This window comes from Centrocercus urophasianus, unplaced genomic scaffold (assembly GCF_019232065.1).
Source record: "Centrocercus urophasianus isolate 14NV4802_14NV808 unplaced genomic scaffold, USGS_Curo_1.0 seq_1149, whole genome shotgun sequence".
NCBI lineage: Eukaryota > Metazoa > Chordata > Aves > Galliformes > Phasianidae > Centrocercus > Centrocercus urophasianus.
Genome location: NW_024884308.1, coordinates 874 through 24,363, shown reverse-complemented (window position 1 = coordinate 24,363; position 23,490 = coordinate 874). Strand labels below are relative to the sequence as shown.

Here is a 23,490-nt window from a genome sequence, read left to right as displayed (position 1 = left end):
TACAATCAATCCATTTAATGCAAGAGCAATTTAGTGAAATGGTTTGTTCCTTGAAATTGCTTGTAATGGTTCTCATTTGATGTTAAATCACTGGAATTTCTGTGTCAAGGCAATCTGATCTACCTTTGTTTGTGGAAAGTAAGCACCAATACAGCCAGTTTTAAATGGGGATACTGAATGGAGGAATGTCTTATGGATATTGCTTATCACAATTGTCCTGTTCTTCCCTCTCTGTGGAAATGAAAGCCTTATCCAAACAGCCACGCTGTAAGATCTTGCCCTTACAAATTACAATATTCAATGTTTTAAGGACATCCTGGCTTTGTGGACTGTTTTTTTTTCCCTTATTTTTTATATATTAGTTGTCTTGGATCACTTCAAACACTGCAATCATATCAACTTGTTAAGATTTTGAATTTTAATTAATTTCCTTTCAATTCCTTCTGTTATTTAGGGTTTGAACTTGAGTAACATGATGCTAATGTGGAGAAAAAATTGACAGTGCATATATGCATTGAGAAGGAGCTCTGAGAATGTTGAATATTACACACCAGAAAGACTCAGTTCTGGGCACACCATTCATTGGTAGCAGGGCTAAAGGAATCTGGTCAGGAAACTCCACCAACACAACAAGCCAGAGATTTGGGAGCTGGAAGAACACAGTAAGCATGAATAAATAGAGGAGGCACGGATATAGGTATGGTATCTGTGGGAGTGATTTGAGCATCCTACGTGAGCAAATCCCCATGACTGTTACTACAAAACCTCGATTCCTTGGGGTGATTATGTGAAATGAAAGACATGCACAGAATGCAATCTGACTTCCTTGAAGCTTTCCATGGAGGGACAAAAGATCTGAAAAGGAATTTTCTGGTCTTGGTAGCATCTGTTAGAGGAAGATTTAGAACTGAGATTGATATAAAGATAATAGACTCTCTTCTGTCACTTTGCTGTTGCAGGTTGTGAAAAAGAGGCTAATCCAAGCTGGTGCCATTGTGCTGCAGCATCTGAAAGGACTGGAGGATTTTTTTTCAATTAGGCTTACTTTGTTAAAGAAAGGTGGCACAGAACAAGTGAATGCTCAAAGGAGATGGGGAAATGGTAAATTAAGAGCTATTAGTGTTGGCTGTGGGATTGGAAGAAAACAGTAACAGCTTCCTGTAAGGACATGTTTTATTTTATTGCAGTTTCTGGCTAAGTGATGCATTTGTTTATTTTGAATAAACATGGAAGAGAAAGGATTTTGCATTTTTTTTTTTATCTTTCTTTACATCTCAGTGAAACGTTACATGACAGCTCTCTCCTGACCAATCTTTTGATTAGAGAAAAAAAAAAAAACAGATTTGAAACATTTATTCATTAATTTTATTCAGGTTGCCTACATTGCAAATCCTTTACTTCAGAAAGGAACTGATGGGGCAGTTAGTTTAAATCCTGATCATTTGCAAAAAAAGACTGTGTCCCATTTTGAAGACATTAAGGATGATCCAACAGGAAACAGAGAGAGTGCTGAGAGGTCCCAGCACTCATCCTGGGAACTCTCATCTTTCATCCATTTTTCTGTCCAAATTCTTATGGCTGTGTTGCGTGGGATTTCTCTGCAAGTGGGCATCTTAAATGTATTGTTCCTTTTCCCTCTATGTAGTTCACCATGTGACTGGCCTCACCTGTGGACTTGGGCACTGGGTTTTGGTGATGCTGCCTACTGGTATTCAACTCCCCTCATCTCACAAGAAGATGAGCTGGATAGCTGACTTGTACTAACCAAATTCAGTGAAGCTACATCCAGTTTTCATTTAGCATTTCAGAAGACAAACACCTGAGGCTTTGTTTTGTTCTGAGTAGAAAATACTAAGCCTGAGTCCTATGTCCTTAAAATAATATGTGAGTCATCTTTTGTTAAAGTAGCAAAAATACATTGGTGATCCTTCACTCTGAGATGTCTGTTTCTTTCTAGCAGCCACTGAGGCAAACAAATCCATTAGCTGAAGTTAGGAACAACCTTTACATGGCTAAATTAGGTAAGTGAAAGTAATTATCAACTGTACTGTATTTCGTATGTTCTCATTTTTATTACTGCAAAATACGATCTCATGAAATATAATACAGCTGACTGTTTTGTCTAGTGTAACTGAACAAAAATGCTTGTAAAAACAAAATAGGCACCGTTGTGGGCAATCTACTCAACAAACTGCACGCATGTGCTGCAAGTAATGACCTGTGGTGAGTCTGCTAAAAATGTCAAGGGCTGAATCACTGCAGTTTGAGCAAATCTGGTGGTAGGAATTGGCTGATTTTGCAGAGATTAAAAAAAATAATATTATTAAAATGTCATGTTGAAAAAGACTTGCTTCAGTCAGGAAACTGCAGCACAGACTCTAAAATGTCCAACTTGTCTCCATTTTACACAACGTTTCATTTTATCCAACACATAATCAATGGAATTGGTTGTTCAACTTCTTGAGAGTAAGAGCCCAGTAAATCTCAATTCTTATGGTCCATATTTTGAACTGTCTTTTGGGCACATGGGCAGCTAAGTTCTATGATATTCCACAAACAGAATGTGCATGGTTTACAAGTAGTAAGTGCTTTCTGACTCATACAAAAACCAGTTTGTATTTAACAGCCTCTTGGGTTAGGGATTAATGCATTCATTTCTCTATGCATGACACTCAGGGTCCTTGTTACCAGCCAGAAGCAATGGCCAGAGAAGGGCAGGCTTCTCGCACAGACATGCAGGGCTGCTGAGATGTCACCTACCACCAGGACTATAGAAAGAAAGAGGTAGAGCTCTATTAACAGAATGCACATTGCTAAGGTGATAGGAGAGACTGAATTTGGAAAAGGTGTAATATCATACAATCACCAAGGATAGAAAAGACCTACAAGATCATCCAGTCCAACTGTCCACCTATCACCAATAGTTCTCAATAAATATGGCATCCTTCAGGACATACTAGCCCTAGCTAGCTAAAATGTGAAGTTAGGAAGAAGCTGTCCTTGTATATATCAGTTCCTCCATGGCTGTTTGCTTCATGTTCTCTGTGGAAATTTCCTTTGCAACCTCTGGTACTGATCACTGTCAGAACCACTGCCTTAATTAGGTGATGTGAGTGTGATTCTTGGGCTGTTCCTGTATTTGCAGGTCCAGCATTTTGTATAGATGCATGTATGTCTGTAAAAAGATCTACAAGCAACCTATGTTCTGTATTGTTCTGGTCTTAGTGAATAGAAAGATAAATTAATGATTGCTTTTACTTACTGATAGTCCATCAGGCAAAGCTAATGTTTTAATATGCCAGCATACAGGTTGGTAAATTTCTTGTAGAATACTCCTGAGAGCTGTGGACAGTGACTGTACAGTGATCTACCGACAGCTATTGATGCTTTTCACCAAACAGTTCAACATTCCATTCATCAGCATTAGAGACAGAAAACAACCCATTTTTGTTCCATTGTCAGAAGTATATTTATCTGTTTGTATTTTCACTTCACATTCTATAACTGATGTCCTTGGTGATGGTTGCTATGAAAGGATATTGGCACTTAATCCAGTGTCCCAATTATGAGGTTAGTGACCCGTAGCACTCTTGTTTTGGATTTATGTTTTCCAGTTTAAAAGCTTCAGATTTTCTTGAGTACCAAGCCTCTCTGACTAGTGACTAGTTATCAGTCACCTTAATTTTGGTGGGAGTTAATTTGTATCTTTTCTATTTATTGTGTTGACTTCAGAGCCTTTCTCTCTTGCTTTTGAAAAATATATGTAAAGGATTTTTTTTTCCTTAACCATCACGTAGCTCGAATTTTTTTATAAAAGATATGTCAAGAGGATATGTCTTTGTCACTTAGAAAAAAGATTCAATCGTTGCTTTCCTTCTAGTATGAATCTGTGATAGCTTACTTTACCTTCAAGATGGAATAACTGTGATGATACGTAACTAATGTCCTGAGGAGATTGCTGACTGGCTCAAGCTCATCCTCTAGTGATCTTCTATTAACTAAGAACTGTATGGTCAGTCTAGCTTGATCCTCTTAAAATTTATAAAGGGACTCTCTTGAGAGTTGCTCTGTGCTGCTCTTACTACTTCTTTGCCATACATAAAGGCTCTGGATGATAAACAATGTTGTTTCTGGATTTTCGTAGATATAAATTCCTGTTCCACTTCATCTTTTATGATGCTTTGGTACCTATTCGTCCTTAAACCACTTGATGCATGAGGAAAGAGAAGAGCTCTCTCCATTAACTCTGGAAATCATGGGACAAATTAAACCAAATAAAGCATCTTCAAGATGGCAACATTCAGCATGTCTGAAAAGTGGCAACTAAGTACAAGAAAAAGACCTAGATGAGTGAGTATGCCCACAGAGGACAGAATGGCAGAAATCATTCATTGTATTTGATTGCCACGTTTTAGCTAATCAGACTGTAGGCCAGGCTCTGCACCTGCTCTATTTTTTTTTTTTTTTCTTCGAGTGAGGGAGAAAGGACCCAGGGAACAGGAGTGGAGAAAATGTGGGGTTACTGTGTGTGGCACAGAGCAGTGTGCAGTCCATAGGGGACAGAAGAGACAAGGATACACAGGAAGACAAATTGCATGTGTTCTGATACTAAGGGATTTATTTCTAATCCCATGCAGAGCTCAGGAATTACTCCAGGTCTTTGGTACTTTAAAGAGATTTTTTTTCAATGACCTGCATGGTTCACTCTCCATTCCCAGCTGAAATAAAGCTATTTAGAAACTCAGCTGTATACCATACAGTAGCTTTACACTTGCTCTGTAAGTGGATCTGAAATTCTAGGAAGACTTATTAATGCCCATGAGGTTCAAAACATATCATCTTGTCAGGTTTGCCCTCCTCAGCTTCAGGTGTGCTTGTCTACAATTACAATGGCAGTGACTAAGTCAAAAACTGAGAAGAGAAAGTGGGCAACCATGTTCAATGAGCTGAAACTGCTTTAGATATCATCACAGCCTGAATATGTGTGTTGCCTCCGAACATTCTTCTGATCCCAGCTGACTGTCGAAAGTTTTTCTATACTAAATAAGATTAAATTTCAATCCTGGCTTTTTTTTCATCCTAGTCTTTGTGTATGAGAAGGAGTCATAGCTTCTCGGTATTATTTCATTTTGAATATTTGTTTCCATGGATCTTACACTAAAAGTAAAAAGAAAATTCCTTGAGTACACTTTTTAAACTTTCAGGGTTATTAAATAGGAAGAAATGGAAAAATTTAAGTGATGCAGAATTAATTTATTCTTTTTCTTTCAGGCTTGACTTAGGTAAGACGTATCTTCTGTATTACTCTGAGGCCATTGCTGTAATCTGTGAGGAATGCTTCCTTTAGAAGTAAGTGTTTTTTATCTACATAGTGGAAGAGATTAAGAAGATAAATTTGTGAGAACTTAATTTGAACAAAATGTTATGAAACTCAATATTTGTCAACAGTCTTTTAAGACATTCAAATGATTTTTTTCTTTTACATACTGTGTTGTTCAAAGGTTAGAACTTCAAGTTTGGCATGTTGATTCAGTAAGCCTTTTAACTCAACCTGCTAGTTAAATAAAACCCACTGGGAGCTGATGCTGTACTTCTTAATATCCTGTCACTGTAAAAGAGGGCAATAAGGAATGATGCTACTTTCCCTCCCAGGGTTTGGATGTAGGTGTTTCTACAATAATAGTCACAGAACTCATTGCAGATCCAACTACCCATGGTGCATTTTAAGATGTTGATGCCACAGCATCCTTAAGACATGCTGGTATATATCACGAATTGCTTTTCCAAGAGCATGGTTCCTGTTCTCCACTGCAATATTAATAACAATGGAAAGATAGAAATATAAATTGCTGCCTTATTAAAATATTCTTAGCCAAAAATGTATCCTGGACACATGAAGTCTATTCTTTTCTTAAACAGCCAGTTTCAGGCAGGTGAGCAGATCTGAGTAACCCAGCTATGGTCAGGCTTGTGTGGAATGCACAGCTGGACTCCAGACACTGACTCATTCTCCAACTACCACTACCCAGCTCTTTTTCCAAGAGGTTCTCTTAAGCCAATAAACCTTCCAGCTTCCCATAATGTACTGTCAGGCTGAGGTCATGTCAATTTTGACATAAAAAAGTAAGTGTCCACACCCATAAGGAGGAAAATAAGGGAGGAAATTTGGAACTAACTAGCCCCAATAAAAGAAAAATGAAAAACGAAACAGCAAACATCAGAAAACAAAACAACCAGAAACAAATAGAAACTTGGAAAACTTACAGACAATTCTAGAACTTCTTTGTAGAGACCACAGTGGAAATATTATTCATCTTTGTTAACCAGGCCACCCTCTCTAATTCTTCTGCTTTTCTGTTGCAAGAAGAAGGGGAAAACAACTTATACTTGGGGCGGGGGGAAATCTGCCCTTAGTTAAAAGGAACAAGACAGCTGTGTTTGGCTTTGTAAGATACTACAGCTGAACTATAAGGAAAAAGTGCTAGATTTTAATGAGTGGTAAATCTAAGAAAGTAAGCAATGGTCTACACCAGCCCCAGTCCTGCTGTCATATGTAAAAACATTGCTTTGAAAGACTGGTTGCAAAGTCTTGCTATAAATCTCAGATAGGCTTTAGGCCTTTGCCTTCAAGAGTAAGAGAAAGATTTTGCATTCAATAGAAAGCCTCTACAGGAACAAACATAAGACAGAAACTTTAAAAATAAAATAAAATAAAATATCATTAAATCTGTTGGAATGCAACAAAAATTTCAATCCTGTTTGAACAAACTTACTCAGAGAGCTCTTTCTATGATGTGTGGAAATTGTAGGAAGAAAACCCAAAGGACCTCTGTTTCTTTGAGATTTCCAGTCTTTAGAATTGTTGGGAAAAAAAAGTCTCTGAGATGGTGGTTGCATCAACACGAACATGAAGAACACCAGCATGGAGTATCAGGTTATCACAGAGATCATTATATTTGTCATGGATTTGTGAGGTGCTCAATACTTGCACATGTACTCCATGCTCAGTGTTTAATTACACATCTGCCATCATTTCCGCTCATGATCAACTGTATGCATTTCACTGAGAATGCAAAACTATACACTGAAGCATGCAACACCATTCAGACACCCATGGAGGTAAGTTAAAATACTTTATCTATAAAGAGAATGCATTTACTTTTGAAAGCATTTGGGACATTTTGCCAGGCGGAAAAAAAAAACACGAAAAAAAAACCAACAAAAAAACCAACTTCTGCTTTTTTATAATAATGCATCAGTCCCACCTGAAATGTAAGTATAAAATATAGCAACTGCATTCATTTAGATTAATTATGACTTGTTCGTGCCCTTGAACTGTTGCTGGATTTGTTACAAAACATGAGGTGTTCAACATTCCAATACTTATTCTGAAAGCTCTGTATTGTTAGTAACCGTGAAACTGATACACTTTGTGCCTTCCTTTCAAGTGTAAGCATAGTAGTCCCTTCTACTTCTTGTGGCTATACTGCAGGCAATTTTTACTGACTATTTCAAAGTGATTTATTTGTTTTCTGCAATGGTGCTGTGCAGTTTTCCAGACTGCAATCTGCGTGTGAGATTTCTTCATATTCATGTAGATAGTCTGAAGAAAGATTGCCAAGATACTGCTGCCAAGAGTTATTCTGGTTCAGCAATCTGAAAATAAATCAACAGTTTATCAGCACGCCCTGAGTTTCAAGGAGAGCTGCAGTAGGAACTGATGTCATCAGTGCTGGAGGGTGGGGATGAAAGTTTGAGTTCTGAGGCTTGATTCTGCTTCCAGTCAAACCAATACAGTTTTAGGGAATATTTAGTAGGGAGAGGGGTCTTTATTTGAATTTTTCATGTTTGTTTTTTGGTAAACTAGTCAGCGTGGCTTCTTGAACACCATTTCCAGAGACACTCAGCCAAAGGTGAGGCAATAATAAAGTAATAAAAAGACAAAGTCCTAAAATCTGAGACAATGTGATGCAAATATTTTGTTTCTAGTAGGAAGGTGGATAAAGAATTAGCTAGCATGCTCATCATCTTGATATTGCATGTTTGCCTGCAGCAGCTTCCAATTAATTTGGAATTGTGCTTGCATGAGAAATATGGGAGCTCCCTTGAACTCCTTATGTTGGTATTAACTCATAACAGGGAACATGACTTACTATTTCATATAAGGGAGAATCTTTTCCCATAACTTGCAATAACATTTAAGTTTTCACTAATGTGCCTCATCTGCATTTGAAACAGCAACAACAACAAAAACAAAAAACAAACAAATAAATGAGGCAAACAAAAGGAAAATAAATCAGCGACCCAGGCACCTAAATTTATGCAGACTGGATGTCCTTTTAGAGGTCATCAGAGCACTTACCTATCTCTAATAGTCCCATAGGAAATGACTCCTGTTTAAAGAAGATCTTGAAAGATAGGTGCAGGCACAGTGGCTCTAGATGTAGCACATTGGATCTCCCTGTCTCTCCTTTGATGTTTATTTTTGGGGCTCCCACTTGTAACAGTGGAAGTGCTCTTGGTAAGCCTAACACAGCTGCCAGTTATGGTTAGGTTGGATTTTTACAGACTGTTTTGCACAGCAACTGGGCATTAGAAAACTCAGCATTTGTATGTACTGAATAGAACATTTTTTCATGATCAGGTCATAAGCTCAAAATGGGAAATCTGTCTGGCCATGTCTGTATTATTCACTATCCCTAAATAAACACCCAAAAGAAAATTCTTAAACAGCAGTGGGTTTCCTTTGCTACAGACAGAATAATACTTTGAAATTTTCAGACAGTAATGGTTCTCCTTATAAAAATATTGTAAACTTTCTTTGTATTATTCTCAGTCCTTATAATTAATGTTTTATATGGTTTAAAAATGATTGAAATCTTGGATACATACACATGACTAGGTTTCATATGGTATTATTTTATTTTGGGTAGCAGTATTTTTGGAATTAATGACATTTTTCAAATACTTACAGATTACTTGATAAGAGAGAATTATTTACTACTATACAGGTACAAAATGGATTAATCTTGAAAGCATATTAGAAATGCAGCAAATGTGTTACATGTAACAAATGCATTTTCTTCTTGTAGATTAGTTCAGTGGTAACAATTTCCAAGAAAGGAAAATGTCGGTATCTATACAGGTAGGCAGACTGAAAAACTGGTTTCCAAATCTCAGAAGCTCACATTTAGATATGGTGAGTTATGCTTGGAAAAGAAAGGAGGAGATCCATGTGCAGCAGAATACACTCAGTCTACAAATTAATCTGCTTTCTAAGATCTGAAGCTTTATTTTTCAAATCTTCTTGTCTGTTTGTTTAGGAACAACTATGCAGCGGATGAGCTGAAGCTGTACTTGTGGTGGTTGGACAGGATGTTTGTGTTAACTGCTTGGTCACTGCTGCTCTGCACAGGAAAGTAGCTGAGTTCTGCTGATCTTTCACATGGTAGGAATTTCAGTCTCTCTCTCCTTTTTTCCAGGCTCTAATTTCTCTGACTTTTGGGAACGTCCTATCTTTGATACTTCAGCCTCTCTCTAACATTAATCATATAGTCAAGAATTGTCAGAGGAAGAAAACCCACAACAAAACAGACCCCAAAGCCCCGGAATATCAGCCAAAAATATTTAAAGCATATGACCATCTTGTAACACTGCATAAGAATGGCTACTTTCAGAAAAGCCTTACACAGGGGCAGGACTTCCTTGAGAAGTACTCTGAAAAATGATGCTAAGGGATTGAAAATAAGATATATAACAGAACGTAGGGCTGATAAGCCTGTTCACCACAGCAACCTAAGTGTTCTGAAGCTGCATGCAGTGAGAAGACCTGTCAGGATAAATTTAAGATGACTGTAAGACATATCTAGATTTCCTCCACTTATGTACTAGAGTTTTGGACAGGCAATATGGGGACATAATTCTTAATCCAAAAGCCCTGATAAGTGACTTAGAATGTCATAAGGGATGTAACCATCATTACCCCTACTTAAATATATTAACGCTGGGAGACCGAGAGTGTATTCTGACCAAAATAGCCCTCTGAGCCTTTCTTCAGTGCATGATTCATGCCTTGCTCGCTTTGGAAACCAAAGGAATTTAAAGGCCAGCTCAGAACATTTGCCATTTATTTATAGTTAACACAAAGGTATCTGCTTATCACAGTCAGGAAAAAAACCTCAGTATAAACTGAACGGCAAGTATTCAAAAAAGTAATAAAAAGCATGAAGCAGAAAAGTTACTGCAGAACAGTCACACAAAGAGTGGGTGGGCCAGTAAGGACAGAGATACACTCCTGCAATAAGGCTGTTAAGGTGTCTGGGAAAGCCAGGTCACTAAAGGAACTGAGTTACGTGATAGAGAAATCTGAGGACTCAGTAAGCAACAACTTTAAAAAATATTCAAACAATATTTGTAGAAACTGAAACATCAAGAAAACAAGTTACGAGAACAATATGTATAGTGACTATGTTATACGAGAATTCAGTCAGGCTGATGGTAGAAGCTGTAAATAAGATTAAGCATAAATTAACTGTAAGAGCTGAAAGTGACCCGGAGCAGAGAAGGGACATTCTATGCTAAGCTCTGCTATCCTCAGATCTCCAAGCATCCTGGACATAGTGAGAACATGGGGTAGCTTGAAAAAGAGACAATGGCATATTTACCTTCTATTTAACAGCTGTAGTTATGCAAGTACAAAATAACTGGGCTCCAAAGAATTAGCACTGCTGTGGACACTGCTAATCACTACAACAACAGGGGAGTAGATAATGTGCAATCGTGTTTACTGCAAAATAAGGGCTTTGTTTTTCTGTTAATTCGGTAGCACAACGTTAGGTGTTTGAGGTATGCTGGATCGGACTGTGTTTGGTTGGGGTGGTGGGGACAGTTTGACAGCTGGCCGTATGGATGTTGTAAAACATTTGTGAGGTGGGTAGTTGGAACACCAGTGATTCTGTTAAAAAACATTTCCAAAATCAGAGTCTACTGGCAATGTTGCTGTGGAAATGATGACAATAGAAATGTAAAAAAAGTAAGTAAAAGGTTATTGTGAGAACTGTCAGTGTGTGTAGGTTTTGATAAAAAGTCAGTAGGAAACTTTGGGTTATGACACCTATTGAAGAGCAGTTTGGGGAGTTTTCCCCCAAGGTGATACATTTTTCCTTGTTTGCTTCCTTTTCCCAAGAAAAGGATTTCTGTGTGAAGGAGCTAGCAGTACCCTCACAAGATTTATTCGAGTCTAGTAATAGAGATGCTTATTATGACAATATGCTGCAAAACAGTTAAGTGATTTTTTTTTTTTTTTTTTTTTTTAAAGAAGCAGGTTACATTTTTACCTAACTTCAGCCAACTGAGGATCAGCACTCAGCAACAGATGGGGGGAAAAAAAAAAAGAGTAATGCAACAACAACAACAAAGGTAAAAAACAGCAGGCACAGATGTAACTGCTGACTTACAAAGCGCAGCAGGACATGGCTCAGTACAAAAAATAGTGACAGACAGTGTAGATGGTGGTACCACTGCCTACATGCCAAATGCTAAAACATCATTTAAAATTAAAACTAAAAACACTTCTGGTTTCTGCAGAGGGTCTCTCAGCATTGTTAAACTTTCCCCCTGCTGTCCTGGTCATGTACAGCACTCAGAAAAATGTGCAAACTCTTCATTTTTCTCCTTGGATTTTGTCCTGGACCACGCACTGACAGTTTGAACAACAGCTCTTGGGTATCAAACAATGCAGTGGTCAGACAGAACTAAAACCTTTTGCCTTCTTGCAATGTCTGGATGGATTTCGGCAGATTCGCTCTTACTCCAGAGCAACATTTGTGGCATACAGAGAAAGGGGCGGAGGGGGGTAAAGGAGATATGAATGCTGGCTATTAGAGTAAAGATGTTTTGAGTTAAATATATAGAAAAATAGCTTTTTTTTTATTTTTATTTTTTTCTTCTCTCTTGGAGAACAGACCTGGATCTGTTCAAACTGTCCAAATGATCCCTGGCAGAGGCCTGGCTCAGAGCAAGTGGCACACTTCATTCTGGGTAGCATGAACACAGCAATTACTCTCTGGAGCAATTTGTACTATGTGGCCACCTTGTTTTCAAGAGTGGGTTGCTAGCCTGAGACACTGATTTTCCTCACTTTGTGGCTATAACCTCATTGCCAGTTCTGACTGTCCATCCGTGAGCAATCTGAATTTCTCACAAGACAATCCACCAACTTCTATTTGGTTGGTTGGTTCCAACACTGGTTGGAATTGGCTAGATGATCACATTCAAAGAGCTGCCATTAACGGCTCAACATCCGGCTCAATTAGCGCAGAGGGTCGTTGATGGCGGTGCAGAGTCCGGTTGGAGGCCTGTAACCAGCGGTGTTCCTCAGGGGTTGGTGCTGGGTCTGGTCTTGTTCAACATCTTCATCAATGACCTTGATGAGGGGATAATGGCCACCCTCAGCAAGTTTGCTGATGATACGAAGTTGGGAGGATTGGCTGACACACCTGAAGGCTGTGTTGCCATTCAGCAAGACCTAGATAGGCTGGAGAGCTGGGCAGAAAAAACTGGATGAGGTTTAACAAAAGCAAGTGTACAGTCTTGCATCTGAGGAGGAATAATTCCATGCACCAGTACAGGTTGGGGGATGAGCTGCTGGAGGGGAGCTCTGCAGAGAGGGACCTGGGTGTCCTGGTGGACGACAGGTTGGCCATGAGCCAGCAGTGTGCCCTTGTGGCCAAAAAGGCCAATGGCATCCTGGGGTGCATTAAAAAGAGCGTGGCCAGCAGGTTGAGGGAGGTGATCCTCCCCCTCTACTCTGCCCTGGTAAGGCCTCATCTGGAGTACTGTGTCCAGTTCTGGGCTCCCCAGTACAAAAAAGACAAGGATCTCTTGGAAAGAGTCCAGCGGAGGGCCACAAAGATGGTGAAGGGCCTGGAGCATCTCTCCTATGAAGAAAGGCTGAGTGAACTGGGTCTGTTCAGCCTTGAGAAATGAAGACTGAGAGGGGACCTGATCCAGGTCTATAAATATCTAAGGTGTGGGGGGCAGAATGGCGAGGCCGGACTTCTTTCAGTGGTGAGTGGAGACAGGACAAGGGGGAACGGCTGGAAACTGCAGCATAGGAAGTTCCGCACAAATGTGAGCAAGAACTTCTTTACAGTGAGGTGACGGAGCACTGGAACAGGCTGCCCAGGGAGGTGGTGGAGTCTCCTTCTGTGGAGATGTTCAGGACCTGCCTGGATGCCTACCTGTGTGACCTGCTGTAGGGAACCTGATTTGGCAGGGGGGTTGGACTCGATGATCTCTGGAGGTCCCTTCCAACCCCTACAATTCTGTGATTCTGTGATCCGGGCTGAGACCAGTGATGAGTGGTGTCCTTGGGAGTCAGTACTGGGACCAGTACTGACGATGACACCAAGCTGAGCAGTGCAGCTGACACACTGAAGGGATGCCATCCAGAGGGACCACGATGGGCTTAAGAGAGAACCTCACGAAGTTCAATCAGGCCAAGGTCTACGCCTTGCTGTGCCTCACTGCAGCCTCGGGGACTGCAGGTTCAGCCTTCCCCCTGCAGGCGCTGGGAACTACCATAGAGTTCCTTCCGCAGCTAGAGAGCCCACAGACGACATGTCCGCCTGTAAGCGCAGTAGCCATGTTGTTTGTGGGCAAAAGCGGGGCAGGGCAGGGAGGCGTGCCTGGGGGCGGGGCACCACAGGGCGGAAGTAAGCGAGCCGGAAGTAGGCGGGGCGACTGCTGCGCGGGAAGCGGGAGAGCTGCCGGTGCGCGGGGACGGGTCGGGATGTCGGCTTAGGGCTGGCGGGGTCTCGTGTGACCCTTCGGCCCACCTCACCCCTTTTTCTTTTCCTCACCCCTGTCGGCAAATGGAGTTCAGCAGCAGAACGCGGCAGCGGCACCTGAGGCTGGCGGGGGACAGGCGGGAGCCGTACCCCCACAGCCTGCAGTTCTACCAGGAGCCCCCCACCGAGAGCATCTCGCTGGTCGAGTTCGAGAGCTTCGCCGTGGACCGCCTGAGGCGTGAGTAGTGTGCGGCAGCCCTCGGCCTAGGAGCCTGCCTAATTGTATTCCAGTCCAGACATCTCGAACCTTAGATTCTTCTAGTGGAGTGTGTTCTGGACTGGCCTAGGTGCCCCTCTGCCTGTTGCTGATTTAAGTTAGCCGCTCACTCATGTTATAATGAAGGCCTGTTAAAGGAGAGCTTGTAGCTATTTCAAGGAGCTCTGAGTGATTTCACAGTTCAGCTTCAGTCAGAATTGTGTGGTTTTGGGTTATAGTCTTGTTTTTCACGAGAGTGTTTTAGTGTCTCTGGATATCTTGATTGGGTGTTTCTCTGTGCAGGCGCTGAGGTCGTGGCTAGGAACAGTGCCCCCAGAGAACCACAGAATGCAGGTTTCTGCCACTGCAGTGCAACTCTAGGGCTGATCTCCTGGTTGGGTGTCTCCCTGCTCTGTGCCCTTTCTGGATTTCAAGGCTGGATGAGCTGTTGGGTTTGAGGGACATAGTAGGAGTGGTGGTGATGGGTCACTGGTTGGACTAGATGTTCTCTTCTAACCTTAATGATTCTATGATAGGAAGAACTGGGCCATGCTTTGTCCTCCTGACTTCTTACCCTTTTGCTCCCATGCTGCTAACAGGAGTTTGCATGGCTTTTATTGAGTCCTTTTTTCGAATCATGGTAGAGTTAGATTTCTTCTCAGTCTGTTATCATAGAATCATAGAGCAGTTTGAGTTGGAAGGGACACTTAAGGTCATCTAGTTCCAACTCCCTGCAATAGGCCTCCCTCTACAGCAGGTTGCTCAAAGCCCCATCTAACTTAGCACTGAATGCTTCCAGGAAGGGGGAATACACAGCCTCACTGGGCAACCTGTTCCAGTGTCTCACCACTCTCACAGTGAAGAATTTCTTCCTAATATCTAGTCTAAATCTACCCTCTTCCAGTTTAAAGCCATTTCCCCTCATCCTGTCACTACCTGCATACTGTGACTCTATGGAGTACAACTGTGTTGTAACTATACGGACTATTTTTTTTTTTTCTCTTCTCAGTGCTCAAGGTAGTTGAAAACCTTGGTGTGAGCTATGTAAGAAGTGGTGATGCGTACAAAACTAAGCTGGAGGCTGAGCTCCGGAAACTTAAGTTTCCCTACAGAGTAAGTATAAATGAAAACAAGGAACTACTTCTTTCACACTCTATTTTCTGTACACTGTTCAGATATTCTGCACAGATTACTATTCCTAAAGCTTGAATTCTGGCAGTTTGACAGGATTTGTCTTTAAGAATACACATTTCTTTCTTTTGGGCAGTCGTCTTCTTTAATAGTTCTGTGTTTGTGGTTATAGATGCAAATATTAATATGATGTGAAACAGCAGAGGTGAATGAACTGTGGATTTCTAATCCTGGGAGGATCAGATCTCTGAAATAATAAATTTTTCTGTAGGCTTTGGCTGAGGATGATTATGATGCAAGAAGAAAGGATCATATTTCTCATTTCATATTGCGCCTTGCTTACTGTCAGTCGTAAGTACTTTTTGGATTATTCTTTGGTCTTATTAGTAAGTTTAAGTGTGTGTATGTATATATGTGTTATTATAGTTTGTGTAGGGCTGTATGGCTACTAAACATAAGGGTAGGTTCAAGTAGGGGCTTCTCTGGAAAGCTAATTTCAACTGAGATGTTAAGAGATATTCAGGATCAAAATTAATATCCAAGATTATGTAGTTTTTAAAACTCTGTAATGTAGAAACTGTTGATTTTATGCATGGAGCATTGATATAAGTCTTTCTTTATTTTCAAGAAAGAAATGAAAAGGTCTTGTCATTGATTTACCCAATTACAGAAAATTTAAGTGAACTGCTCTGTCAGCTGTTGCTTACTGACCAAATGAAGAGAATAATCTGATTCTGTGAATAAGCTTTACAGTACTGTCTAAAGAAAGCCTTATTTCTCAGAAACTAAAAATACTGAATCTGAGGTTTTCTTCACTGACTATTATTTTCTTCTAAAGTAATTGATATTTATTTATTGATTTATGTGAAATCTAAGGCATGTAGTTTGTCCTGCCAAGTGCTTTCCTTCAGTTTCAGCTATAGGCTCTGGATGAAGTTACAGAGGTTGTCAGTGCTTTATGTCTATTAGCAGCTTTGTTGTGCATCATCCCGACTCCTTGCCATTAAAATCCTGTTTTATAGTTAAAACTAGCAAGTACAAAGTGTGTGTTCTCTCTTGAGTAGTGGCTGTCTCTGGAATGAAATGTTCTTATGTTCTAAAGCCAGATGTTCCCCAAAAGATAAATCTGTGAGTCAAAAAGAATAAATACTGCACGATTTTATTGTATTAGGTCAGAAAAAATGAGCCTGGCACAAAATGTTACATTAGGTGGTGAAAGCTGCTAAGATAGCAGTCTTTGAAAAGTGTGCTTAACACAGCTGCAAAGTTGCTTGATTTCAGTTCCTAGTGGCTTGGCAGAGGGGGTGTTGACAGGCCTGTTCTGCTGCACCACCTGTTTTTAGCAGTCCAACAGTGCCACCCAGGGGTGCAAGTCTTCATCAGCTTTTTTCTCTGTCAGACCTCTCATAAAGTGGATTTTGTTTTGTATTGATTTGTACGTGGCCAAAATGGCATGGAGTGATCAGCTGCACCTTCTTGTTGTTTATACTGGTAACACAGTCTAACCTTTCACTGTCCTTCTGCCTTATGAAATCCAAGGCTTTAAAACTTACTCCTGTGTAACATTCCTAAGATATGATTTGTGCAGTCTTGAGTGAACAGATTCATTTGTACCTTTCATACACACCTCTGACATCACTTATATCCAGCAAGCTCAGGAAACAGAAATATCTTGTTTCATTCACTTTCATGGCAAGTACAGCTGTAAGGAGAACTTTACTTTGTCTGCAGGCCATGACCATGCATTTCTGCTTCTGTTGCATCTCTCTTCACTTTTTCAGCTAGCAAGAATCTCAGTAGGTGTGAGGGCATAAACTTCATGTTTCTTGTTTAACATGGAAGAGAAAATCTTTGCCTTTTCTGTGACAGTGAAAATCTTTTCAGTCAATACAGAAGTGTTTGAAAGTTTACTTTTTTGTGTTCTGTCACACAACGTAAACACAAGGTGTTAAATGCAGGCCTTTCCTCTGCAGTCTTCTGGTTTCAGCTGCCAACCAAGATAGAATTCTGGCCCATGCTCTGACTTCACATGTTGACTGAGCTGATCTAAATGTGTATGTTTGGTGGCCCTGTTAGGCAGGGGGGTTGGAACTACATGATCCTTGAGGTCCCTTCCAACCCGGGTGATTCTGTGATTCTGTGACTGAAGGGGTTGGTAACTGAGCTGACATTTAATTGTGGAAAGTGATCTGCTAGCTCTAGGAGCATTTTCAAGTCTTCCTAAAGTACTTGTATCTACTTTGAAGCATCAGTATACATCTGTTTTTCTTAACACTTCTTGTGGGATGAGTAGGATTTTTTTTAATGCATATGTAGGAGTTATTTTTTTCATATTAAATTAGACCATCAGATTCACAAACAGAAAATTGAGTATTCAGTTCAAAAAGCTGGGAGCTGTTCCTCACTCCTTTACTTCTGCTACCTGCAACTATAGCAGCTCTCTTCATTGTGTGATCACAGCAACACTGCTTTTCACTTAAACTTGTGGCTTCAATAATAAATGTTATTGCTAATGTGTTTCTGTAGTGAGAATGTACGTTTCTCTAAATGGTAGTAAGGAGTGTAAGTCATTTGGATTTGGAAATGAAGTACAGTTTTCCTGTGACATGAGGATAAGATTGGTGCTTTAATGATGTTTGCATGAATGTTAATTATGAAGTGTGTGCTTTATAGGTATGGTAATGTTATTCGTGTGAGCAATCTCTTAAGCCAGTCTGTCAGCTATAGGAACAATCTAAGTAGATAAGTGTATTATCTTAAAGATAAGTTCAGTGTTTCTTTGCTTTGGTAGCTTAAGTGGGTAAGTGGGGACTACAGCCCTTGATCTGCTCTTCCAGAGGAAAGGAAGAACCAGAGACTGCCTGGCACCCCACATTCTTGATATAATTAATAATTTCTTTATTACATAGGGAAACAAATTCAACGTTAAGGACAAGAGTAAAATTGTATGACCACAGAATTTTGTTACTGGCCAGGATGACCACAGAGGAGCTGCAGAAGTTCGTTCATCAGCTTCCATAGGTTGCATAGATTATTGATACATCTGTAGTAAGAAATCTATCAGTACACAGGGCTGTACTTCACAGACCACTTTATCAAAGCCTTTCTGTCTGAAACTGTAATTGGAATAAGAGCTACTTACATTTCCAACCTATATTTTGAGTAGATATTTTGTCCTTGTGTTCTTGTTTGTGGTTCTCCTTGCTCACCTGCAGCTGCTAAACTCTGTTTTTTCTTTTGTCATGTGTTAGATGTTGTATTTGTATGGTACTGAACCTCAGTGAAGTACACATTTTTTCCCTAGGCTGATTCCAGTGTGTTTTTTGCTTAATGTAGAGCACTGTTTTTACAGTATCCTTTCTTATTTAACCTCTCCGTTCCATAGGTTATTTGCCTTCTTTTCCAAACTTGTTAGTTTGTGGGTTCCATGACGAAGTCATACTTGCATTTCAAGTTGTGTTCACACTGTTGGACATCTACATCATCTCTCATCTATGGTGAGAGAATGCATAATCAGAAAACATGATTGTTTAAATTATATTTTCTCTGCAGTGAGGAACTCAGACGTTGGTTTCTTCAACAAGAAATGGATCTGTTTCGATATCGCTTCCACGAACTGACTGACAGCCTGAGGCAGAAATTCTTGGATCATGTTAACTTATCATTTGAAGCTGTAAGTGTGTTACTTTCTGGATCTGTATCATGTAGGGTATGCCTGATGCTTTTTAAAATTGTCATTAAGGTAGTTTTAATACTTCTGTTTTAAACATGAAATGTGTACAGTGAAAAAGACCCAAAACACACAGAACTCCTGAACTTGGAGAGTTGTTGTTAAATTGTTGTTCTGAACTTGCAGAAATGAGGGTTCAATGGGGTGTAATTTGGTGCTGGAATAAGAGAAACTTTGGTCTACTTCATCAACCAACATTTAATTGAAAACTATAATTACAAAAGCAAGTTAACAAACAGTATTTCCAAAAGGTTATAGGTGGTATCGTAGAACCCAGATTCAAAGAGTATTTAACTCTTAAGAACATTAAAATGAAAAAATGAACTTATGAAATTCTTCAGGAATGTAACTTACTGTGTAATCCTCAATGTGGGTGAAAATTACAGGCTTCTGTTGTGCAAGTGTATCTGTATACATGGTTGTGTGTTTAAGCATGCTAAAATCAGTCGGATTCTGCTTGTTTGTGCATGTTATGGAACTTGCTGAAGGTATAGATGCGTAACCAAAGCTATCATTTAGTTTAAAAAGCTAGTATTACATGCACTAGTTGAAGAATTTGTGTATAATTTAAAAACAAGTAGTAGTAATATCCAGTTAAGTAAGGTTTAGCACTACACAAACATTATACCCACGCATAAATGTAAATTATAGGACTTAATGTTCGTATGATCCAAATATTTTAGCAAGTGATGAAACTTGAGGGTCTAACTTGCATACAGTTATTCCTCTTGGTGCTGGGAACTTGGTAACCTGTTCACAGAATCACAGAGTGGACAGAGTTGGAAGGGACCTCAAGGATCATGAAGCTCCAACCCCCCTGCCACATGCAGGGCCACCAACCTCTCCATTTAACACTGGACCAGGCTGCCCAGGGCCCCATCCCATCTGGCCTTGAACACCTCCAGGGATGGGCATCCACAGCCTCTCTGGGCAGCCTGTTCCAGCACCTCACCACTCTCTCTAAAGAACTTCCCCCTGACATCCAACCTAAATCTTCCCTCCCTCAACTTCAAACCATTTCCCCTTGTCCTGCTGTTGTCAACCCTTTCAAAGAGTTGATTCCCTTTCTGTTTGTAGGCTGCCTTTAGGTATTGAAAGGTTGCAACATCTTTCACTCTGCAGCCTTCTTTTCTCCATGCTGAACAAGCCCAGATCCCTCAGCCTGTCTTTGTAGGGGAGGTGCTCCAGTCCCCTGACTCTCCTTTGGACCCACTCCAGCTGTTCTTTGTTGCTACCTAGCTATAGGATGAAATGAAACTTTTTCTGTCCTTGGTTCGTTCTGTTTCCACCCTATTTTGTAAACCTTGAAGAGGTTCATTTTGTGTTAATTTCACAGAATGAAAGAATCATAGAATGGCTTGGATTGGAAGGGACCCCAAGGATCATCAAGTTCCAACTCCTCTGCCACAGGCAGGGCCGCCAACCACCAACTTCCTTTCTGTACAAATGTCCAGTTGTATGCAAATGTTTTAAATACAGCCAATGTTTTATCTTTTTATTTAAGAAGCAATTTGAATTTCACCCATTGAGTACATGGTATGGAGAATATAACTGGCTTCCAAAATTCTGTAAATACTCTTGCTCCACAGTTGTGTTCTCCTTACAATTGGCTTCAAAGGTTTTTTCCCTTTTCATTTAAACTCACTGCAGTTCTTTGCCAACTTAGTGAAAACCTTTGGAAATACCAAAACTGTGTAGACCAAAACCTGAAGTTTTTGAGATGATTTACAAAACAGTTCCTGCTGCTACTCAGTGCATTTAACTTCAATATTTGTGTAAGAAGCCACTGGGACTTGGGCATTCTCAAAAAACTGCAAGCTTGATTTGAATGCATCCTTGAGATGCTCTTTTTGAACTGCTTACAGACTGTGTTGTAATCAGTTGTTGGAAATAGCTTTGGCCAATCTGAATTTTTGGTAAGTGTAGAAGATGCTTGGACTGAAGTTGCTCACCCAACTGGAATGCTTTCAGTACTCAACAATTTAATGATTTAACACTCAGTGCTCTGAAATGTTATCCCACCTCTTTATTCCATCATGTGCAGGAGGTAGTACTTATGGTACTGACTGAAATGTCAAGAAAGGAAGAGTGTAAATGCAAAGCAGGAATACAAGTGGGTGAGCAGGAGTGATGGACCTCATTCTCACTGTTTTTTGGTGGTGGTGAGCTGTTAGTTATATTTGAACCATGGTATAAAATGGCGGCCTCATATGATTCCCTTGTTGCAACTTTTGTGTATTTTAATTAATTTTATTTTAAACTCTTCTGTAGATGATTATTTTGATGGAGACCCTACTGGAGCCTTTAAAAACTGACACTTTTCCAGTTAGTTATTTGACTGCAAGTAATAAGAGAGAAGTCTACTTGGTGGTATCTGGCCATGTAACTATCTTAATTTATTATCTTCATTTACCTTCTAATACAATACCAACAGCTTTAAACTAAACAGCTTTATTGCTGCTGGTACTGCATTAGAAAATCAATGGTTTCGGATTTGTACTTTTCAGGCACTTTAAACTTCGATAGTGATATCTCTTTAAAACCAAAACTGATTCAATTTTGAAGATGATTCTGTCTTAAAAGTAATTTGTATGGCTTTCATTAATAGCTTCACCCTCAAAGTTGTGCTTGGGAGCTCAAATAATTTAGAATTTAGCCTCTGTTTTCTCAGAAAGTAAGTTTTAGTTGAACTCTCGAAAGTGATGTTGTCAATATAAACTTCTTTCCAGTGAATAGAAAGACATGGAAGAAATTGAACATGTTCAGAGGGTTTTGAGTCTATTCTATGCCTTGTGTATGTTTAAAAAAAGAAAAAAAAGTGAAAGAAAAATAAAGGTTTGAAGGGACTGTGCTGTTATTGGTTATCACTAGATAAAGACCTTTTTACCTGTGGCATGTAATTTTCAGCTCTCAAAGCATGTTAAATAGACTTTGTGCAAAGTCAGTCACACAGGGAGTACAGGATTTCCTTATGCAGCTCTCAGGGAGAATTAAGTGGTGACATTTAAGTATTCAGAGCCCATCAAAGAGGATTTGCAAACACAGGTGTGCACTTGAGATTCACATTAATTTAGGAGATTTAAGCATTAATATCATATTAGAAATGAATAATGACAGCTATGTCAGTTTCTGACAGCAAAAGCCATTAATGTATTTTTAAGATATTTAAAGGGAAATACCCTGGTATTTTCAGTGTTATAATCATGGAAGGAAATACATTAGTCTCAAAGCTTTTCAACATAGGGAAAGTATATTAACAGCTTCAGAGGTAAATGACACTTAAGGAATGAACTGCAAAATGAATTTTTCTTCCTTGCTACAAGCGGTGGAGCTGTTTTCTGTTGTTTAATTTAGGAGTAGCTGGTTTGATTTCTGTCAGGTGATGCTGAGTGATGTGTTTGGCATCAGTCGATGTTATGGCTGAGTCCTGCTTTCTGCTGTAACTTTTAGCAGTGAGCTTTGTCTCTGCTGTTTTTGAACTGCTCTCCTGCTGTCTTTGAACTACTGCTTAGTTATCTGCTTGTGAAGGTGTCTTAAGTGAATGACTTTGAAGGCTCATTGATACAATATGAGATAATTTTCTCTTGTCCCAGAGGTCTGTTGTACTGTCAGGCAGTGAGATTGGCTTAGTACTGGTTGTTTTTTTGATATCCATGTGTGCTGTGCTTTTTTTGCTATCAGATGCTTTGATTTGTTGATACATTTTTCCAGGAATTAAATTTGATATCTTGGAGCACAGGATAAAATGTTACTGAAATACAAATTTGGGATAAAGCTTTACATTTTGTTGATTGTCTTGATTGATCTGTTCTCCTGTGACACTTTTTCCATCTTGTCTTTGGATTGTTAGCTTCTTCCTGAAGCAGACACAGTTCCTTGTTGCTTACACAAGAAATAAGCATTGAGTTATCATGACTTAATCTGCCGTGCAAGGTGATGTATAATTGAATTTGGATTCCTTGTAATGCTTCTGTTCTTTATTATTCTGCACATTTCAGAGAGATAAACTTCAAAGTGCAGCATATTTTTTCTTGAATATGTTTTTCTCTGTTAGTGTTACCTCTCCACAGAGCATAAAAGATCCTATTTAAATTATCTTAAAAGTCTTTACCACTGAAAATCCTCTTGAAATTAAAAAGAAATATTACAGCTTCCAGGTTAGATGTCATCATTTTTGGGCGGAAAATAAACTATCATAATTTTTTTAATTGCTGCTATAAAACAGGTTGTCTTAATATAATACTTTGTATCATAGTCATGGGGAAGGAACAGCAGATGGGAATATTCAACTGGGGGAGCTGATGCTCTGTTGTGCATCTATTAGCATTTGGGATGGAACAGTATGAACTGCAAAATAAAAGGAACAAGTAGAATTCATTAGTGGAGTTAATTTTTTTCACAGTAGCACTTCTTTGATGTTGCAGTTAAAATACTTTCTATTTTAGCAGCTTTAAGTGCTAGAAATTAAAGTTTAATTTCCGTTTTTATGATCAGAGCACTCCTTTGAGAGACTTTCTGATATAACTATTATGCTTTTTTTTTTCAGTAAGCATTTATTTCAGTGGTGGGGCAGTTGTATACAT

At 39.5% G+C, this 23,490-nt stretch overlaps 1 protein-coding gene across 19 annotated transcripts in view; it reads left to right on the top strand.

The window, feature by feature from the left end:
- The window catches only part of LOC122155452 (DNA primase large subunit-like), a 31,854-nt gene extending 8,594 nt beyond the window's left edge, over window positions 1-23,260 (top strand). For 3 of the 19 annotated variants that reach the window (XM_042809305.1, XM_042809302.1, XM_042809303.1), the window contains exons 2-13: window positions 455-697; window positions 960-1,160; window positions 1,958-2,021; window positions 4,145-4,350; window positions 5,272-5,349; window positions 9,324-9,448; window positions 11,318-11,418; window positions 13,886-14,028; window positions 15,056-15,159; window positions 15,449-15,528; window positions 18,730-18,850; window positions 20,244-20,944. In XM_042809305.1, the coding sequence (XP_042665239.1) occupies window positions 9,446-9,448; window positions 11,318-11,418; window positions 13,886-14,028; window positions 15,056-15,159; window positions 15,449-15,528; window positions 18,730-18,850; window positions 20,244-20,546 (855 nt within the window). In that variant the 5' untranslated portion in view covers window positions 455-697; window positions 960-1,160; window positions 1,958-2,021; ... (1 more) ...; window positions 5,272-5,349; window positions 9,324-9,445 and the 3' untranslated portion in view covers window positions 20,547-20,944. The other 16 variants (XM_042809306.1, XM_042809322.1, XM_042809309.1 and 13 more) reach the window with 16 other exon arrangements.
- The last annotated feature ends 230 nt before the right edge of the window (window positions 23,261-23,490 follow it).